The 20,162-nt window shown below is 40.8% G+C and overlaps 1 protein-coding gene across 1 annotated transcript in view; it reads right to left on the bottom strand.

The window, feature by feature from the left end:
* The window catches only part of LOC124616217 (protamine-3-like), a 109,879-nt gene extending 91,535 nt beyond the window's left edge, over nucleotides 1-18,344 (bottom strand). The window contains exon 1 of the mRNA XM_047144520.1: nucleotides 18,181-18,344. Coding sequence (XP_047000476.1) covers nucleotides 18,181-18,344 — 164 coding nt within the window. The remainder of the gene's footprint in view (nucleotides 1-18,180) is intronic.
* Nucleotides 18,345-20,162: the final 1,818 nt, after the last annotated feature.

The raw sequence follows: 20,162 nt of genomic DNA, 5'->3' as shown, positions 1-20,162 counted from the left end.
CATCGCTCATGCGAAGCTCAGTTTGCCCGTTTCTCACACGAGAGCCTCCGAACCTCGGATGAAGAGCAACAGACCGATTCAGTATTCCCAGATTTTCTTAAAGCATTTGACACTGTGCCACACTACCGTTAACGAAGGTAGAAGCATAAGGAATAGACTCCCCAGTATGTGAGTGGTTCAAAAAATGCTAAAGAACAGAAGCCAGTATGTTTTCCATAATGACGAATGTTCAAAATTAAGAATATTCCCAGGAGTGAACAAGGGAAGTGGAATAGGAACGCTGTTATTTTATACATACATACACCAACTCGCGAACAGGGTTAGCGGTAGTCTACGGCTGTTTTTGCCGGTGCTGTGGTGTATGGGAAGGAGTCGTCGTTGAGTGACTTTAGGAGGATACAAGACGACTTAGAGAAAAATTTCTAGTTGTGATGAATGGCAGCTAGCTCTAAATGTATAAAAATGAAAGTTAATGCAGATGACTAGAAAAAGGAAACCTATAATATCCGAATACCGTATTATAAAGTATTAGTTGTGCGCTGCATGATAGTCACGTCCTTGCAGTATTCGGCACAATGTTACAAAACAGTATGATATGGAATGAGCATGTAGGGACTGCAGTAGAATAGGTGAATGGTCGACTTCAGTTTATTGGGAGAAGCTTACGCAAGTGAGGTTCATTCGTAAGAAAACATGTATGTGTAAGACGCTGGTACGACCCACTCTTGAGAGTTTGGGATCCGCGCAATGTTGGAATAAAGAAAGACATAAGGAATTCAGAGTCGGGCTCCTACATTTGCTACCGGTAGGTTCGAACAACACGCAGGTATAAGGGACATGCTTCGTGAACTCAAATCGCAATCACTGGAGGATTGGCGACATTCTACCGAAAAAAATTTAGAGAACCGGTATCTGAGGATGACTTCAGAGCGATTTTAATGCCGCAAACGTACATTTCAAGTTAGGAGCATGAAGACGAAATAAGAGAGGTTAGAGATCGTACTGAGTCATACACACAGTCGGTTTTCATTCGCTCTATTTGCAAATGGAACAGACAAGGAAATGACTTAGTTGTACAAGGTACCCTCCGCCGAGAACCAGTCTATGGCTTGAGAATTATGTATGCAGATGTAGATGAAAATTAGTTCCAAAAGCGTGGGATACACAAAATTTCTGTAAGTGTGAATTTACAGAAATTAAAGGCCGACATATGATGGAGTTAACTTGACTGCACGCTCCAATACCTACCTCTGTTCCATTGGTAAGAAAACCTGCAACTATGAATAGGAACTAATTCTTTCATTTGCTTTCAGAAAATGAAGAAGTGAAAATCTATGTACAAATAGCAATTTTCCACTTCTTTTAACGTAATGCATATTTGAAACGCTGTCAGTGCTGACGGCGGAGAAGGTTTCCTCTAAAGCGGATTTTTGTAACAACAATTAGTATAATTCGAAGGCAACGGATTTTTTGCTCCTGAGAAGATGTGTATCATGATGAACTTTCTACAAAAGAAGCTACAAAAATATTGTGGTTCTTACAGCAAGGAGTATTTCACTAGAATTAACTGTCAAAATTCGTCTGCTAGTGTGAAAAAACACGGAATACTTGTTTTAAATTTTTAAATATGATTAATGCAAAAGCCATAATACGTTGTGTTCGACCCTTCAGGCTCCTTTCGCTACATTCGGACGAGGCAGCTACGATGGTTCAGATACATACAAGCGAGTAATTGCATGGTGTTTGGAAGACACTGCGACAAACGTCTCAGGATGCCGTCCTGAGGAACAACTTCGTCAGGAAATGTCAGCGAACATTTTGTTTCTCAGAAAAGTTGTTCCCAGGACGCGTTCCACTACCCATAAACGTATGTCGCAAACACTTTGAAGCACTTGTGGTGCATGTTGCAGTTTCAACGTCTAATGCTACTGCTTTCAGACTAATGCGACAAGATGCACAGTTTACCTTCTACCCAGGACTAGCGCTCCGAGATGTATCCAGTACTTCATTAATTCCATTGCATCGTAAAAAATACAGATTAATAACGCATTCTTATACTGTAAGTTTTTTATTTTACATTTTTACTTCGTGTAACCTAATAACGTAAAAACTAATTACCGTTTGTACCTTAGTGATGGGTGATGATCAGTACTAATTCAAACGACTTATTGTACACGGGAGTTGTTGCACAATATTTCATAATCTAAGTTGTAACGGTCTATAAAATTGTCTCTCCTGAAATGTAAATGGGCGGAATTGTGGTTAAGTGCAACAACGGAAAATCTGTTAAGATGATAATTCGCTTTTACGTCTCGTAAAAATGTAAGGTCAACCTAATATGAACTGAGCAGACGTTAAAGCAAACAGGTGGAACACATATGGATCCATGAAACTCCAAATGGTAAAATATGCAGTAATTTATTATATAGAAAAATAGCAACAGGGGGCTATTCATAAAACACCAACATAGCTTATAGCGTACACCCTAATTATAACAGATATAATATGGCAATATTCAAAACGCGGCGAGAAATTCGCTTAGACACGTAGGGAAACTTAAGGTACTCAAGTAATCAGGAGAATAGTTGCTGTCGAGGAAGAAGCTGCACTGGACTCGTATAAACAGGTTGAAAAATCTGAATCATAGGTAAGCGTAGTCTTAAAAGAACTAGAGGCTTTGAAATTAGAAATCATGTATAACAAGCATCTAATAGAGCCAGATGGGAATGATGCGATGAAATAACACATTCTGCTAATCAATGAAGAGATTCAAGGAGACCTAGAGACAAGAGTCGCTAATACCTGGCGCTATACACAAATCATTGCAGCACCGTCTAAAGTGAAAAACAATACGATAGAACCAGACCATATACCAGCTGAAATTTGGAAATTGGTATACTAATTCCATTCCACGAAGCCAAGGAGATGTACTTGTATGCTGAAACTCTAGTGGCATATGACTCAGATCTATAATCCTTAAAATCTGTGAAAGAGTCCTCGATTACCGCTCACCTTACCCTCTTAACAGAAAATCGATTTGCATTCACATCAGGAAAATAGGTTCCATGGATCATGTTTATGCAGAAAGATTGGTGATTGAAAACTCTAGAGAAAAGAAGCATAATTTTTCGTTGGCCTTTCAAGATCCATAAAAGGTTTTTGATCGAGTTCCGAGAACAATATTACTGCAAGCTTTATGTGTAAGTTATTTGCTATACACGACTTATCATGAGCAAGTGCGTCAGTGTCTTAATTTACATTGAAAGTCCTGTACGCGTCAAAGAACTTTGTAGCTAACGTAGGTGTACATCGGGCAAACTCTTAGTCCCTTGTTTGATATTTTCATCTAACCGTAAAGATACAGAAAGCAACAAATAGGATCTTTATGTAAGCATTTGTTGTCGTTATACTTGATAACATCCAGGAAATTTGACAATGTGGAAGCAAAATGGCTTACTCATTAGTAGATCAAAAACTAATTTCATCATGGACAACTTCAGTTCCGATTCCTCACAGAGTACAGATATCAAGCTTCATACGTTACAGTTCCAAGCGTTAGAACCTGTAAGTACCTGGGTTCAATAGAATCAGTGCATTAGTTGACGGTAACGCAACGTACTGAATAACATCTGATTGGAACACGTGGCTCGTGCTCCCTTGGATTCTACATCTACATTCTGTGATATGGAAAAATGCCGATGAAAACCAACGGCAAATCTTGAGTATTAATAAACCGCTTCCGCGGTATTTAGTCCTTTATTATTAGATCACTAACGGTTTCGTAGGAATAAAAGCTAGGTGAACATCCGTATAACAATAAATGCAGAAGGAATAACAACCACAAGATATACAATGGTACGTTAAGTTATTTTAAGATTAAAGAAATTTAAAAATACTAAAACTTTTACATGAGATTATCGAAGTGTTAGAACTAACATAACTAAACATTAGAGCGGAAAAGCTCGGAACCTTTTTAACCCTTTGTCCAGCAAGGAAAGAAAATCGCCAAAAAATTGTATGTATTAGAATAAAGCAACCGGATACCAATATTGTGGATGGGTCCTAGACTAAACATTAGAGCGGAAAAGCTCGGAAGCTTTTTAACTCTTTGTCCAGCAAGGAAAGAAAATCGCCAAAAAATTGTATGTATTAGAATAAAGCAACCGGATACCAATATTGTGGATGGGTCCTAGACAAATCGTACCATAGTGATCCACTGGTAAGGAGAAAATAAATGAAATATATTGAGACCAAATTCAGGGCCAGAATGAAAAACCAGGAAGTGGTTGCCACATAGTGTAGGGATGTTCTACCGGGACCAAATCCGTCAAGTAAATAGCTATTGACGGAAAAGTAGAACCTGAAAACAGCACTTAGCGCATCTTCGACCTATACGATGCACGAATGGTGAATGAGAACAAGGAATATTGAGATAAAAGGTACGAAAACTTTTTTAAAAAAGCATTCTGTAGAATGGCGATATGATACCGGCAGTTGACATATTTTTCGTTAATAACTCCCGTAAGTTATGCTAAAGCTCGAGCACAAAAGAGGAACATCATATGCGTATATATTACGGCAACGTGACAGATCTGCCGGCTGTGTCCACTGAATAAACGTTAAAACCTTAAGAACTATAAAATTTTAAAAATTATTGTCTCTTAAAAATGTTTTAAGAATTTATTCACTTTGACAGTTAAAGGGTCCAATAGTGTGGTGAATTTTGATACTTATTAACAGCAGATAAAACTTAAGAAAGTTTATAAAAATTTTAAAAGATATTTGAAAGTAAGACGTGGAGAACATAAGATAATGAGGAGGATCCAGAGGAGGTGGGGAAGTGAGGTTGGGTAGAGGTGGGGTGGAGGAAAATGGAAAGACGCTGGAACAACAAAGTGGGAGTAGGTAAAGAACGTACAGAGTATTACGTCAACTAAATTAGGCAGTTGAAATTTGCCTTCCGTGTTTCATCTCCGTTTGACCATTCAGGATATGGTGTCGAAAATGACTAGTGGATGTCATAATTTCGACCTTCTCCAGTATGCTTAAAGTTGGCCCTCGATGTAGAATTCGTAAGTTAATAGGGAGATCGGTGACGCAATGCCGCTGCTCACGAATGTGATTACTCAAGGCCGATTCTGAGCTAGAAACCCTAAGATGCTCTTTAAACCTGGTGCTAGAGCTTCTGCCTGTTTGTCCGATGTACCGCATGGAGCAATCATTGTAAGTAGAGCAATACACCCCAGATGGGGCTGCATTATATTTGGAACAAGTGGTATGTTCTCTGTGCCTATACTTCGTGCCAACGTTATTGGGAATGAAGGAAGCCGGCTCAATATTTTTAGACCTCAACTGTTTGAAAACTTTTCGGAAATATTACCGAAATATGGAAATTTATGATACGTGACACCAGCGGCCTTCTGCCTATCTGCATTGAGAAGAATGCTATACGTTGAGTTCGGTTTTCTTCCCATCTCCCCGAGGATATCTCTATCAATACCGCTAACGAACTCACAGTCATGGCCATTTTTGTAGGCTGTGTAGTGTATGATTCTAAACTCTCTATCAAAGGCTTTCCTTGACAACGGGACTCAGTGGAGCCTGTACAGAAACAGTAAGAAGGCTGACATTTTGTACTTGGCAGGGTAGTTGGAGGAGCTACGAGTCACTATATTTTTGGTAGTTGCCTTTCTGTAAATATCAAATCCGACTTTAGTACCACGTAAGGTAATCTTAAGATCCAGATATGGTAACGTCCCCCTCCCCCCTCATTGGCCAGCCTATGTGGCCGACCGGTTCTAGGCGCTTCAGTCCGGAACCGCGCTGCTGCTACGGTCGCAGGTTCGAATCCTGCCTCGTGCATGGATGTGTGTGATGTCCTTAGGTTAGTTAGGTTTAAATAGTTCTAAGTCTAGGGGACTGACGACCTCAGATGTTAAGTGCCATAGTGCTCAGTGCCATCAGAACCATTTGAAACCCCTCATTGTGCTGAGCGGTAAATTGAATGTTCTCGTCTAAGCCATTTAGCTCGTCCACGAATTGACAGCATGCCTCGGGTGCCCGGCTGAAAAGAAGGATAACGTTATCTACATACCTATACCGAGCTACGACTTGCTTGCATATATTGGAAGGTATTTAATATTTTATAATTTTGTTTTAAATCTTAAAATAATTTACAGTATCAGTGTATATCTCAGGGTGGGTATTCCTTCCGGATTTATTTTAACCAGATGTTCACCTGAAGATGTGGCTTTTAGTGCCACGAAACCGGTAGTGATCCAATAATAAAGGACTAAATACAGCTGAAACGGTTTATTAATACCCAAGATTACTATTCACAGCTGTGGTTGCCCTGCCTACAAGGTTGACTGCCAAAGGCCAAATTTATTGAATGACTGTGACACCGGCGATGTTGTATGCTAGTAAAGTCTGGCCATGACAACAGACTCACTAACAAATGCTCCCCGAAACAAAAATGCGCATGGTACGATGGGCGAAAGGAATAACAACGAAAGAGACATTTAGCAATGAGTACGTAAGCAGTAGCTTTAAAGTCGTCCGGACGAATGAAAAACTCTAAAATCCAAGTTCAGACACACCACAAAGACCCTATGAGTATGTCATGAAAAAGAGCATTCACATATCTACAAGGAGGGGAGGGCGAGGAAAACCTCAGACCAACTGATTGACGAATTTGTAGAATGATACGAAGAAGGTAAGCAAAAGCGAAGATCATGCCACATACTAATGAGTACTAACACAGCTTAGAGAGACGAAAGCAAGGAGGGAAGACTAGAGTATAGCGTCCCGTCATTGACGAGATCCTTGTTGACGGAACACAAGCACGTTTTGAGGAAGAATGATGAAGGACATCGACCAATTTGGTAACAAGCGGACCAGACGGCATTAAACAGAGCTGCCAGATTCGGATTTGAGCACCGCCTTCTCGTATGTCGACTTCAGTGTATCGTTACTGCACCACTGCACAACACCGCTCGGAACAACTGTAACGTGACTCTGCAGTATTTGAGCCTAGAAAACGCGTATCATCGGTTAAAAATTATAACATAATGCTTGATGTAACGGGACCTGCTGTCGCATGAAGGTACCAGATTTCGTATCAGAACCAGAGAGTGGGAACTACTTCTGTAAGTCACTGTTACCTGTAAGTGAACTATACAATGGACCTGTTAACTCTAAGCATAATATTAGTAAATCTGACAGTTCGAATTTGGAACGGGAAATTTGAGAATGGAAGTAGCACACGTAGCGGAGATGAGCCGGAATTAGAATATTACTTCCTAGTATCTGATTGTCTTGTCTGCAAACGAGCTGTTATGTATTTCCTTCTCACCGGAAGTGAGTGTTTTAGTACTCCATGTGGTACTACATAGTAGATGTATTTAAACTGAAACTAATTGAGGGTGTCAGGATAACATCTGGAACGACAAAACTGGAAACGGTCAGATAATTCATATTACCCGGAAAACGAAAACACACAGCCATTTTATTCGGACTGTAGAAGTAACACACTTCTGACTAGTATATACCAAAATTACGTTGTAAAATATTGAAAAAAATTGTACAAGTAATACGTGCCGTGTAATGGGTCATATTGAAATGCTTTTCGTTTAGTCGTGATCAAGTATACATGTACTGGAATTACGTGGCATTGTACATAATATAGATTTTGTATTTGTGATACAAATTGTGTTCCATTGTGACGACTACCGTGCAATGATAATAAATCTTACGAAAATGAAGTAAATTTATCTCGTGAAAGGAAATGTATCTTGATCCGCTACTCGATTAATAAAATAAAAATAGGCTAAAAGAGAGTAACTGATTATTTTAGATTATCATTCAAAAATTACCAAAATACATTACCTAGTAAGAAATTGTCTTGTTCAAGCAACGCGTCCGGTGTTCAGTGTAGAAGTTTTGTGACTATATGTCTGGTTTCCGAAGAACTGCGTATGTGCGTCTTACGATCGTGTTCGGAGCAATAGCATCCACCAGGGCTTAGGCCGCATTAATCCTTCTTATTATTAATGTTTATCTTAATTTTTCATTTTCATTTGCAGGTTCGCGTAGCACAGAATGACAAAAAAGAGTAGTTCTATTTGTTTTAATTCGGTGTATATTTCGCACAATGACATGGAGCTAAGGATAGTCTTTTGTTACTTTGCTGTTGGATATTCTGTTTGTGTATCTTTTTTGGCAGTAATGAGACGCTGCATCTGTGCCGTAAGTCAAATGCGGGCTGAGCTAATGTATAAACGCATCAGCAGTAAGCCGGAATCCTGACGACCGCTGAATACGAGCACTGCCTTGCCACTCAAACACAGTATATGTAAATCAAGTCTTGCTGCGACGAACATATGTATGTGAGCAGCGATTATTACATCTATTGGAAACAAAAATATTTTGCAAAAAGCAATGCATCGAAGAGAAAGGTATGCCAACTAACGAGTGATTCATATTGGGATACTAAAACAGCAATAACTCGGAATACAGATAAAATTTCCCGATGGAAGTTACAAAACATACCTTTTCAGCTGCATTGTCCATCCTGAAACCCGATGCGCTTTTTATTAACAAACTTTTATAAACCGACCCCTTTTGTAATCACAAACCAACGATCATACTTGCTGTCTGTTCAGAGGACAAGCAGAAAATTCCTACAATGCGATATGGAGTCGCTGCCAATTTACAGACGAGGATTTCAGAAATTTCCGATTGGAATGGAGGCTACTGTTGAGTTTTGAGTCGTTGTTACGTCATGATAGTAGACGTCGGCGCAATGGAAAAGCATGGAAATACTGTACAATATTCCCTATTTACTATATCAAGGACACATAAAACAAAAGCTATCAGTTTACTCTAGATACGCTTGTTCATAGGTTATTCTGGAGTATATCCAGTCCTTGAATAACAAAAGAAAGAGAATAGAAATCTAATACAGTTATTTTCCAAGAAAAAATACAATCGTTTTATCTCATAAGCGAGTCGGTATGGATGCGTACGTGAGCTACAGTTTTCAACACCTAGAAACATTTTAATTTGATTTTGACTTTAAACACATTTAGAACAGTATGTGTATGCTGCTTTATACTAACTCTGAATAATCAGAAATTTCCGGCAACAGTCCTAAGAAAGGCTTAGGTACGAGTGCAGTGAAAACAGTTGTTTCTTCAGACGAGACTGTTAGGGTTGGACAACAAAGACACGCCATGCCAAATATTGCTCTCCGACAGGAAGAATGTGACACCTCGAAAGCGCAATATTTTGGAAAGATTATATAAAACTTATACTGAAAAAATATGAGCGTCATTTGAAATTTAAGTAAGTAATTTTGGCAGTAAAACTCGTTATAGTCTATAGAACAGTAATAGACACGTGTACACCTACATCTACATCTACATTGATACTCCGCAAGCCACCCAGCGGTGTGTGGTGGAGGGCACTTTACGTGCCACTGTCATTACCTCCCTTTCCTGTTCCAGTCGCGTATGGTTCGCGGGAAGAACGACTGTCTGAAAGCCTCCGTGCGCGCTCTAATCTCTTTAATTTTACATTCGTGATCTCCTCGGGAGGTATAAGTAGGGGGAAGCAATATATTCGATACCTCATCCAGAAACGCACCCTCTCGAAACCTGGCGAGCAAGCTACACCGCGATGCAGAGCGCCTATCTTGCAGAGTCTGCCACTTGAGTTTATTAAACATCTCCGTAACGCTATCACGGTTACCAAATAACCCGGTGACAAAACGCGCCGCTCTTCTTTGGATCTTCTCTATCTCCTCCGTCAACCCGACCTGGTACGGATCCCACACTGATGAGCAATACTCAAGTATAGGTCGAACGAGTGTTTTGTAAGCCACCTCCTTTGTTGATGGACTACATTTTCTAAGCACTCTCCCAATGAATCTCAACCTGGTACCCGCCTTACCAACAATTAATTTTATATGATCATTCCACTTCAAATCGTTCCGTACGCACACTCCCAGATATTTTACAGAAGTAACTGCTACCAGTGTTTGTCCCGCTATCATATAATCATACAATAAAGGATCCTTCTTTCTATGTATTCGCAATACATTACATTTGTCTATGTTAAGGGTCAGTTGCCACTCCCTGCACCAAGTGCCTATCCGCTGCAGATCTTCCTGTATTTCGCTACAATTTTCTAATGCAGCAACTTCTCTGTATACTACAGCACCATCCGCGAAAAGCCGCATGGAACTTCCGACACTATCTACTAGGTCATTTATATATATTGTGAAAAGCAGTGGTCCCATAACACTCCCCTGTGGCACGCCAGAGGTTACTTTAACGTCTGTAGACGTCTCTCCATTGATAACAACATGCTGTGTTCTGTTTGCTAAAAACTCTTCAATCCAGCCACACAGCTTGTCTGATATTCCGTAGGCTCTTACTTTGTTTATCAGGCGACAGTGCGGAACCGTATCGAACGCCTTCCGGAAGTCAAGAAAAATAGCATCTACCTGGGAGCCTGTATCTAATATTTTCTGGGTCTCATGAACAAATAAGGCGAGTTGGGTCTCACACGATCGCTGTTTCCGGAATCCATGTTGATTCCTACATAGTAGATTCTGGGTTTCCAGAAATGACATGATACGCGAGCAAAAAACATGTTCTAAAATTCTACAAGAGATCGACGTAAGAGATATAGGTCTATAGTTTTGCGCATCTGCTCGACGACCCTTCTTGAAGACTGGGACTATCTGTGCTCTTTTCCAATCATTTTCTGTAGTCGTCGAATGTGAGTTGTTATGAAGGAATTATTAATTAATTATTTGAGTTGCGTCACTTTTCTCGATTTTCTAAAATCTTTTTTTGTTTTTATTATGACCCCATGTAATAGTTTCAGAACTTCAGAACTTTTCCATCCCAGAAGCCTCATATATATATATATATATATATATACACTCCTGGAAATTGAAATAAGAACACCGTGAATTCATTGTCCCAGGAAGGGGAAAATTTATTGACACATTCCTGGGGTCAGATACATCACATGATCACACTGACAGAACCACAGGCACATAGACACAGGCAACAGAGCATGCACAATGTCGGCACTAGTACAGTGTATATCCACCTTTCGCAGCAATGCAGGCTGCTATTCTCCCATGGAGACGATCGTAGAGATGCTGGATGTAGTCCTGTGGAACGGCTTGCCATGCCATTTCCACCTGGCGCCTCAGTTGGACCAGCGTTCGTGCTGGACGTGCAGACCGCGTGAGACGACGCTTCATCCAGTCCCAAACATGCTCAATGGGGGACAGATCCGGAGATCTTGCTGGCCAGGGTAGTTGACTTACACCTTCTAGAGCACGTTGGGTGGCACGGGATACATGCGGACGTGCATTGTCCTGTTGGAACAGCAAGTTCCCTTGCCGGTCTAGGAATGGTAGAACGATGGGTTCGATGACGGTTTGGATGTACCGTGCACTATTCAGTGTCCCCTCGACGATCACCAGTGGTGTACGGCCAGTGTAGGAGATCGCTCCCCACACCATGATGCTGGGTGTTGGCCCTGTGTGCCTCGGTCGTATGCAGTCCTGATTGTGGCGCTCACCTGCACGGCGCCAAACACGCATACGACCATCATTGGCACCAAGGCAGAAGCGACTCTCATCGCTGAAGACGACACGTCTCCATTCGTCCCTCCATTCACGCCTGTCGCGACACCACTGGAGGCGGGCTGCACGATGTTGGGGCGTGAGCGGAAGACGGCCTAACGGTGTGCGGGACCGTAGCCTAGCTTCATGGAGACGGTTGCGAATGGTCCTCGCCGATACCCCAGGAGCAACAGTGTCCCTAATTTGCTGGGAAGTGGCGGTGCGGTCCCCTACGGCACTGCGTAGGATCCTACGGTCTTGGCGTGCATCCGTGCGTCGCTGCGGTCCGGTCCCAGGTCGACGGGCACGTGCACCTTCCGCCGACCACTGGCGACAACATCGATGTACTGTGGAGACCTCACGCCCCACGTGTTGAGCAATTCGGCGGTACGTCCACCCGGCCTCCCGCATGCCCACTATACGCCCTCGCTCAAAGTCCGTCAACTGCAAATACGGTTCACGTCCACGCTGTCGCGGCATGCTACCAGTGTTAAAGACTGCGATGGAGCTCCGTATGCCACGGCAAACTGGCTGACACTGACGGAGGCGGTGCACAAATGCTGCGCAGCTAGCGCCATTCGACGGCCAACACCGCGGTTCCTGGTGTGTCCGCTGTGCCGTGCGTGTGATCATTGCTTGTACAGCCCTCTCGCAGTGTCCGGAGCAAGTATGGTGGGTCTGACACACCGGGGTCAATGTGTTCTTTTTTCCATTTCCAGGAGTATATATATATATATATATATATATATATATATATATATATATATATATATATATATATATATAATTCGTCATTACAACCACCGTCAGGCAAAATTAGTACTTAAGTAAAAAATTAAAAATGAAAAGGAAAATGAAGTTGTGTTAGCAAAATACAAAATGCGTATTGCAATTGCAGTTTATAAAAATTATTATAATTTTATCGAGATACAATGTGAAGAACACAATTTACGAAAACATAATCATAAATTGGCGTAAATGATGTATGAATACTTTTCGCCGAGAAATCAGATTCAATGTTAACTTCGTTTACAGCAGAAATTTAATTTTTTTTTTCTTTTACGCGGCAATGGACGCGTAATGTTATAACAGCTGTGACCATCAAAATGGTGTCAGTTCATTCTGACATGAATGTATGTCTGAAAGACGTTGTAATGTAAGATATAGACACTGTATAAATACAGAATCTGTAATAATCAACGCTATAAACAATTAGATTTAAGTTGCCTCACATATGAAAAGTTTCAGAACGCAGAATGCGCCACTTTTCTTGAATGACCCATGCACACCTTCCAATATGAACGCTGAAATGACACAGTTCTTGACTTGGCGACTCATGAAATAGCCTAGAACAAAAATGACACATCTGTCCTGAAGTGGACGAATTTTCGAGATAGAGATGTGACGTTTTACGTACACGTTGAAGCACTTTACACGTACTTTTCCGTGACAAAAACTAAAACCTGCCGTTTTTTCACTTGTGTCACTTTTCTTCCCAGAGTGTGATACATCCAGGATGAGTAAATGTACGAAGTCGTGGTTTTTACTAACTTATAGTGGACAATGTAGTAAATTTACTGGCGTCAGAAAGTAATTTGTTGCGTTTATAGCTGCTGAATTACAACACCACCTTGTTATTTTATGGAAAGTAGGACATTAATGTCCTCTTTGGACAAAATCCACACAACCACCGCCCTACAGGAAACATTAATCCATGCAGTGGCAGGGAAAGAACAAAAGCAAGACGTCAACTAGCGATATATGTATCACCACGTCCGAAAACTTCTAAAAATCAGTTTTCATTTCTTCGCGTAGGTTACATGTGCAAGTAGCGAGAACATTTGTCTGAGTGTAGACATCCATGTGGCTACTAGCTTTGTGGATGCTTACAGCATCGACCAGCAGCTAACGGAATATTACAGTCTGAAGTGTATGGTGCTGTATAGTGCTACCACCTAGTGACAAATATTGTAAATAAGTAGCTGCACAGGCTATTTCAAATAGTATTTATTGACATCAGAAATGTTAAATAACTTAAATAATGTGATGTAAAAATAAATAAGTAAATGTTGTGTCAAAGTATACATGTTAATAACGACGGGTAAAGGAGATAAAGAGAATAGCACTCTATGTGAGCACCAAAAGAGAAATAACTGGTTATTATCATCCCTTTTAAGAGTCTTCTTTGTGAGTATTCTTCTTGAAGTCATGCAGTGTGGTTGTCAGTGAGCAGACATAAATTCAGCCTCTAATTTACCGTGTATAAATTAACATTTCTGTGTTGCCAGTTAGATCGCAACACTACGCCGACGTCATGGAATGTATTAGGCAAATTTTTATAATGCTTAACAGCCGGCTGACGTAATGATGAAATGGACATTGCAACTTTGTTTGCGCTGTTGCGTGGATAGCTAAATAAGGAAAGCGGCAGATTACAACGAATACGGGCTGTTGTGTTGGATGGAGCTAAATATCTAACTTACTGGAGCTGTAGAAATTACTTAGCATCAGCAGTACAGACGCAAAACTGCTCACCGACCTGACTACATATCTTAAGTATTTTTGCCACAAGTGTTGTGCAGACAGATAATTTTCTCACAGGACGCTGCTATTCAAAGTTAAGTGTTAGATTTACTGAATCTAGATTGTCTCAGGTGTGTGCTTTTATCTGAATAATTATTCAGGCAGTGAATTTCCTTTTACATTCTTCATTCAGTTATTAATGAGTGTCTCCCAATCTTACATTCCATATGTTAAGGTCAATTCCCATTTCACAGCCAAAAAAGCAGAAGCAGTTACCAGATAAATTGAAATGTTCAGTACTGGACAAATATAGTCGACTTTTAAACAAATAACGGTTCAATATATATTTAAAACGATTGTTAACCAGCCTTATGTGACAGATGTACGAAGTGTTGTAAAATAGATAATAAAGCTGCCTTTAAAAGGTAACAATCTGAATTCATCGTTATTTGAGGATGCACTATGGTGAACTAATTCCAGTGAAAACAGTTTCTTTTAAGACCTCTGATGAAGTTAAGGAATTAATTACGCAAAGTTTACTTTTCAATGACGCATTTATTTAACGCTTCGTAGTCATATTATTACTGTAAAGCAACCTTCATTTGTGAAAGTCCAAATGTTGATCACACAAATAATCAAACAGCCAGCCAGCACAGTGGAGGTTGGATCTTCAGTGCAATGCATGTTAATCATATATTTACAGTCTGTGAGTTTTTTAAATAAATTTAGTTATTACTGTGTGTGTTACATGTTAGTATCGTGTTTATGTGTGTGTGTGTGTGTGTGTGTGTGTTTGTGTGTTATTTTTGTGTATATTATTTCATGTGCATTAGCTCACATACATCATTTTGTCGTTTGGTGCATAGTTTAACACTGCTTATTGGGCAGCTACTACGAGCGCTACAAGCTGTCGTTACCATTTCAGTCCAACGCCTCACGCTTAAATATCGATCTAATTAGTTAAGGACTAATTAAGAGAAACGAAATGCAGCTGAGTCACGATGTCCCTTCTTTTTCTTTACACACGCCCCGTTTCTAATAGTTATCTGACCCCCTCCTACCACCCAATCCAATTCGCTTTGCCCCCTCTCTGCCCCTCCTCTTCCCCACTGCCAGCCACCTTTCCCTCCCCGCCAACTTTCTTTCCTTGAGCCGCGTCTCTTTCTTCAAAATAGGCAATGCAACAGGCATGGAACTCTATCCCATAAACTGACATCCGGCACCTGTAAAACGGAATGACTGCGCCTCTGCATGCTTGCATGTAACACACTGGTTATTAATATAACAGTATTTCACATTTACAACAAATTGTCTCGCGCCTACATTAAAGTGTGATCTTCCAAAGTTAATCATTTAAATATCTTACTTAGGCAAATGTAGTCCCGAATATTCTGTTACTGCACTTTAATTTTTTTTTTTTTTTTTTTGTGTTGAGATTTTTTTCCGTCAATGTACATTGCGAAATGTGACGCTCCTACCACACTTCCTTGGGGCACGCCCGAAATTACTTTTACGCCTAAAACCTTCTCTCCATTCTGAATGGCATACTGTGTTACGCTTTCTAGAAACTCTGCAGTCCAGTCAGATAATTGATCTGATATTCCATACGCTCGTGTTTTGTTCGTTACGCGGCAGTGCGGAATTGTATGCAACGCCTTCAAGAAGTAAAGGAAAAGGCATCAACGTCTGCCCCTGTATCGATTGCTTTCTGGGTCTCACGTACGAATAGAACGACCTGGTTTCACAAGAAAACCGATGTTGATGCCTACAGAGGGAATTTGTGGTCACCAGAAACGTCATAACTCGCGAGCATAGAACACGTTCCTAAATTCAACAACAGACCGACGTCAGGAATATAGGTCTATAGTTTTGTGCGTCTGCTCAACGACACTTCCTGAAAACTGGAATGACCTGCGCTTTTTACCAGTTATTAGGAACGCTTGGTATCTCTAGAGATTTGCGGTACACTGCTGCCATAAAAGGAACAAGTTCTTTCACATACTCAGTGTAGAATTGAACTGTTGTTCTGTCAGGGCCACTGGTCTCCTCTCTGTTGAGCAACTTCTAGTGCTTCTCTGTCCCTTGGATACTTATTTCAATATGCCATTTTAACATTCGGGCGGCATGTTAAAGGAGGAATTACAGTGCTACCTTCCTGTGCGAAACAATTTCGGTAATGTAGGTTAAGTATTTGAGCGGTCTCCGTGTCATCCGCAGTTTCAATGCAGTTATGGGCACAGAGTGTCTGAATGGATCTCTTCGAGTCGAGTATTGATTGATATACGTCAAAAACCTTCTCATTTTCTATCAAGTGTATATAAAAAAACTAGTCGATAAAGTTGGAAATTCCGTGAGACATTTTAGAGCATAGTACTGTTGTATACAGATAAGCAAAGAGGCTACAAGATTGCAGTGGAATGAAGGAAGAGACTGGTGTTAAAATTACGACACTGTACGTACCTAGAAAAGCCGACAAATATGTTGCTTCCTCCTATGTATATCTCGCGCAAAGAGGATAAATGTAAAATTAGAGAAACCCGTAACCACATGGAGGCTTACCAGCAATCGTTTTCCCGTGAGTGACGTGTGCCTGGAACAGGAAAACGGCGAAGTGACGGTGGGAAACTAAGTATCCTCCGCCACACACCTCAAGGTGGCTTTCCGTGGATAGATGTGGATACAGATGTAGAAGGTGTTTGGACTATTTATGTTCTTTCATGATTGTGTGACGTCTTAAGATGAAAATGAATATTTCAGTCGAACATAAGGATTCCATGAGTTGGAATATATTGTAAGTAGCTTTATTATTGTTTGAAATTTTCAATACTAATGCAATATTACGTTACCAGATGTTATTTGTACCTTATTTGTAACGAGATGAAACTCAGACAAACCAACACTGGGTTTTAATCCACTGACCACCGGAAGATGAATGTGGTAAGTCCTCTAAATGCGTCGTGGAGCAAAGTAAAATGTGTCTGACTTAGATATTTGTTTTAATTTATCTTTTGTTGCCATAAACAGCCGATGTTTACTGGCCTCATTTCAACATGGCCGACACAAGGTCACGTGGTTACATTTTAATCAAAATATTTCTCTCGTAAACTTGCAGTAGGAACCGTTTCTGGAGTGTACTAGACACCGTTGACTTCGGTACCTGGAGTTGACTTAATACTTGTCTCACAGAATTCTGTCGCAATGTTCCGACAGCCTTTAAAGTCACTAGTTGCTTTCCTTGTTTTCAACCGCACCAGTAGATGTCCAAAAAAATTCATCCATGACTTAAATTAACATCTCATCTGACGGTGATTTTCTATAAATCGTTATGAACATTTGTTGCATCGTGATTTGAGATTTTGTCTGAGCCAGCCACAAAACGTATCCTATTTGAAGCACTGAAGCCGCCACTTTAAGCTTTAATCGATAGTGGTGCTCTCAGCGACAAGTTCAGAAACTGAGACAAGTTAAAGAAACCGTCATGACACTGAAAACATGATATCATAAACATGTTCCACAAATAAATACTGTTTGCAATTTAGAATCAGGGTAAATATTCTGGGACATTCTGTGTATTGTCACACATTGAAATTTGTACACCATCCTGCCTGGCATACGGGTTGATATTTCTGTAGTAATATAGTTCAGCTAGAAACAATACTTTTGAATCTAAACAGAACCAATTCTTTTGCCATCACTCTTCTGATTGGTTTGAGGTGGTCGGTCGAAACTTCCGCTCCTTTACTAACCTCTTCATGTCAGAGTCGCACTTTCCCCCAATGGCTTCATTAACTGTTGGACATAATACATTCTCTCCCTATATAATTTTTGCCTTGTACGCCTGTCACTCATATCACGAAAGCTCTTCTGTGTTGTCCTATCATCTTCGTCTAGTCATTGCTTACCATATATTCTTCCCGTCGCCGATCCTGCCGAGTAGGTATGAGCCTTACGCGCGCCGTGATATCGATCCCGGTACCCGTGGAAGCTGTTTGCTTGCGCTGCCGAGTTACGGCTTCTCGGACGTCCGCTGTGGTGGCGCACTTTCAGCGATATAGGCGCTCGCACGCCCCGTGGCTGGGCTGCCAGCTCTGGGGGTCGATTGCTGCAGGTCGGCGGTGAGTTGGCCGTTAAGACGGAGCGGTGCCTGGGATCGTGGCTTGCGCTGGAGTGTCATGGTGGGCTGTTCTCTGGGTTTGGATCGCTGGTATTTACCGGCTATCCTTAATTAAAGTTCCAGTTTCAAAGAGCTATAGGAACAGAGGCACTGCTCAGAATGACCTCACATTTGAACAGCATATTATTGAGGCCGGGGAAGAAAAAGAATAAACGAAAATGTTACCAACAGATCGGAATGTAAACGTTCAACGTATATGGTGTACGTGAAAAATCGGTTAATAAAATTCAAAATGACTGAAACCAGGTTGGTAGGTAGAGAGCGCACAGGATAAGGTTATGATTGCGAATGGGGTTGTAAACAGTTCTACATCTGCATCTACATCTACATGGATACTCTGCAAATCACATTTAAGTGCCTGGCAGAGGGTTCAACGAACCACCTTCACAATTCTCTGTTATTCCCATCTCGTATTGGGCGCGGAAAGAATGGTGGAAGGAGTATACAGAGGGTCTATACAACGGCGATGTACTTGAGGACAATATTATGGAAATGGAAGAATATGTAGATGAAGATGAAATGGGAGATATGATACTGTGTGAAGAGTTTGACAGGGCACTGAAAGACCCGAGTCGAAACAAGGCCCCTGGAGTAGACAACATTCCATTGGAACTACTGACGGCCTTGGGAGAGCCAGTCCTGACAAAACTCTACCATCTGGTGAGCAAGATGTATGACACAGGTGAAATACCCTCAGACTTCAAGAAGAATATAATAATTCCAATCCCAAAGACAGCAGGTGTTGACAGATGTGAAAATTACCGATCTATCAGTTTAATAAGTCACAGCTGCAAAATACTAACGCGAATTCTTTACAGACGAATGGAAAAACTAGTAGAAGCCGACCTCGGGGAAGATCAGTTTAGATTCCGTAGAAATGTTGGAACACGTGAGGCAATATTGAACCTACAACTTATCTTAGAAGCTAGATTAAGGAAGGGCAAACCTACATTTCTAGCATTTGTACACTTAGGGAAAGCTTTTGACAAAATTTTGAGTGGAATACTCTCTTTCAAGTTCTGAAGGTGGCATAGGTAAAATACAGGGAGAGAAAGGCTATTTACAATTTGTACAGAAACCAGATGGCAGTTATAAGAGTCGAGGGACATAAAAGGGAAGCAGAGGTTGGGAAGGGAGTGAGACAGGGTTGTAGTCTTTCCCCGATGTTATTCAATCTGTATATTGAGCAAGAAGTGAACGAAACAATAGAAAAATTCAGAGTAGGTATTATAATCCATGGAGAAGAAATAAAAACTTCGAGGTTCGCCGATGACATCGTAATTCTGTCAGAGACAGCAAAGGACTTGGAAGAGCAGTTGAACGAAATGGATAGTGTCTTGAAAGGAGGATATAAGATGAACATCAACAAAAGCAAAACGAGGATAATGGAATGTAATCGAATTAAGTCTAGTGATGCTGAGGGAATTAGGAAATGAGACACTTAAAGTAGTAAAGGAGTTTTGCTATTTGGGGAGCAAATTAACTGATGATGGTCGAAGTAGAGAGGATAAAATGTTGACTGGCAATGGAAAGGAAAGCGTTTCTGAAGAAGAGAAATTTATTAACATCGAATATAGATTTAAGTGTCAGGAAGTCGTTTCTGAAAGTATTTGTATGGAGTGTAGCCATGTATGGAAGTGAAACATGGACGATAAATAGTTTGGACAAGAAGATAATAGAAGCTTTCGGAATGCGTTGCTACAGAAGAATGCTGAAGATTAAATGGGTAGATCACATAACTAATGAGGAAGTATTGAATAGGATTGAGGAGAAGAGAAGTTTGTGGTACAATTTGAACAGAAGGTGGGATCGGTTGGT

This window comes from Schistocerca americana, chromosome 5, assembly GCF_021461395.2.
Source record: "Schistocerca americana isolate TAMUIC-IGC-003095 chromosome 5, iqSchAmer2.1, whole genome shotgun sequence".
Taxonomy (NCBI): Eukaryota; Metazoa; Arthropoda; class Insecta; order Orthoptera; family Acrididae; genus Schistocerca; species Schistocerca americana.
The sequence above is the reverse complement of the archived record's forward strand: the minus strand, read 5'-3'. Positions and strand labels throughout refer to the sequence as shown.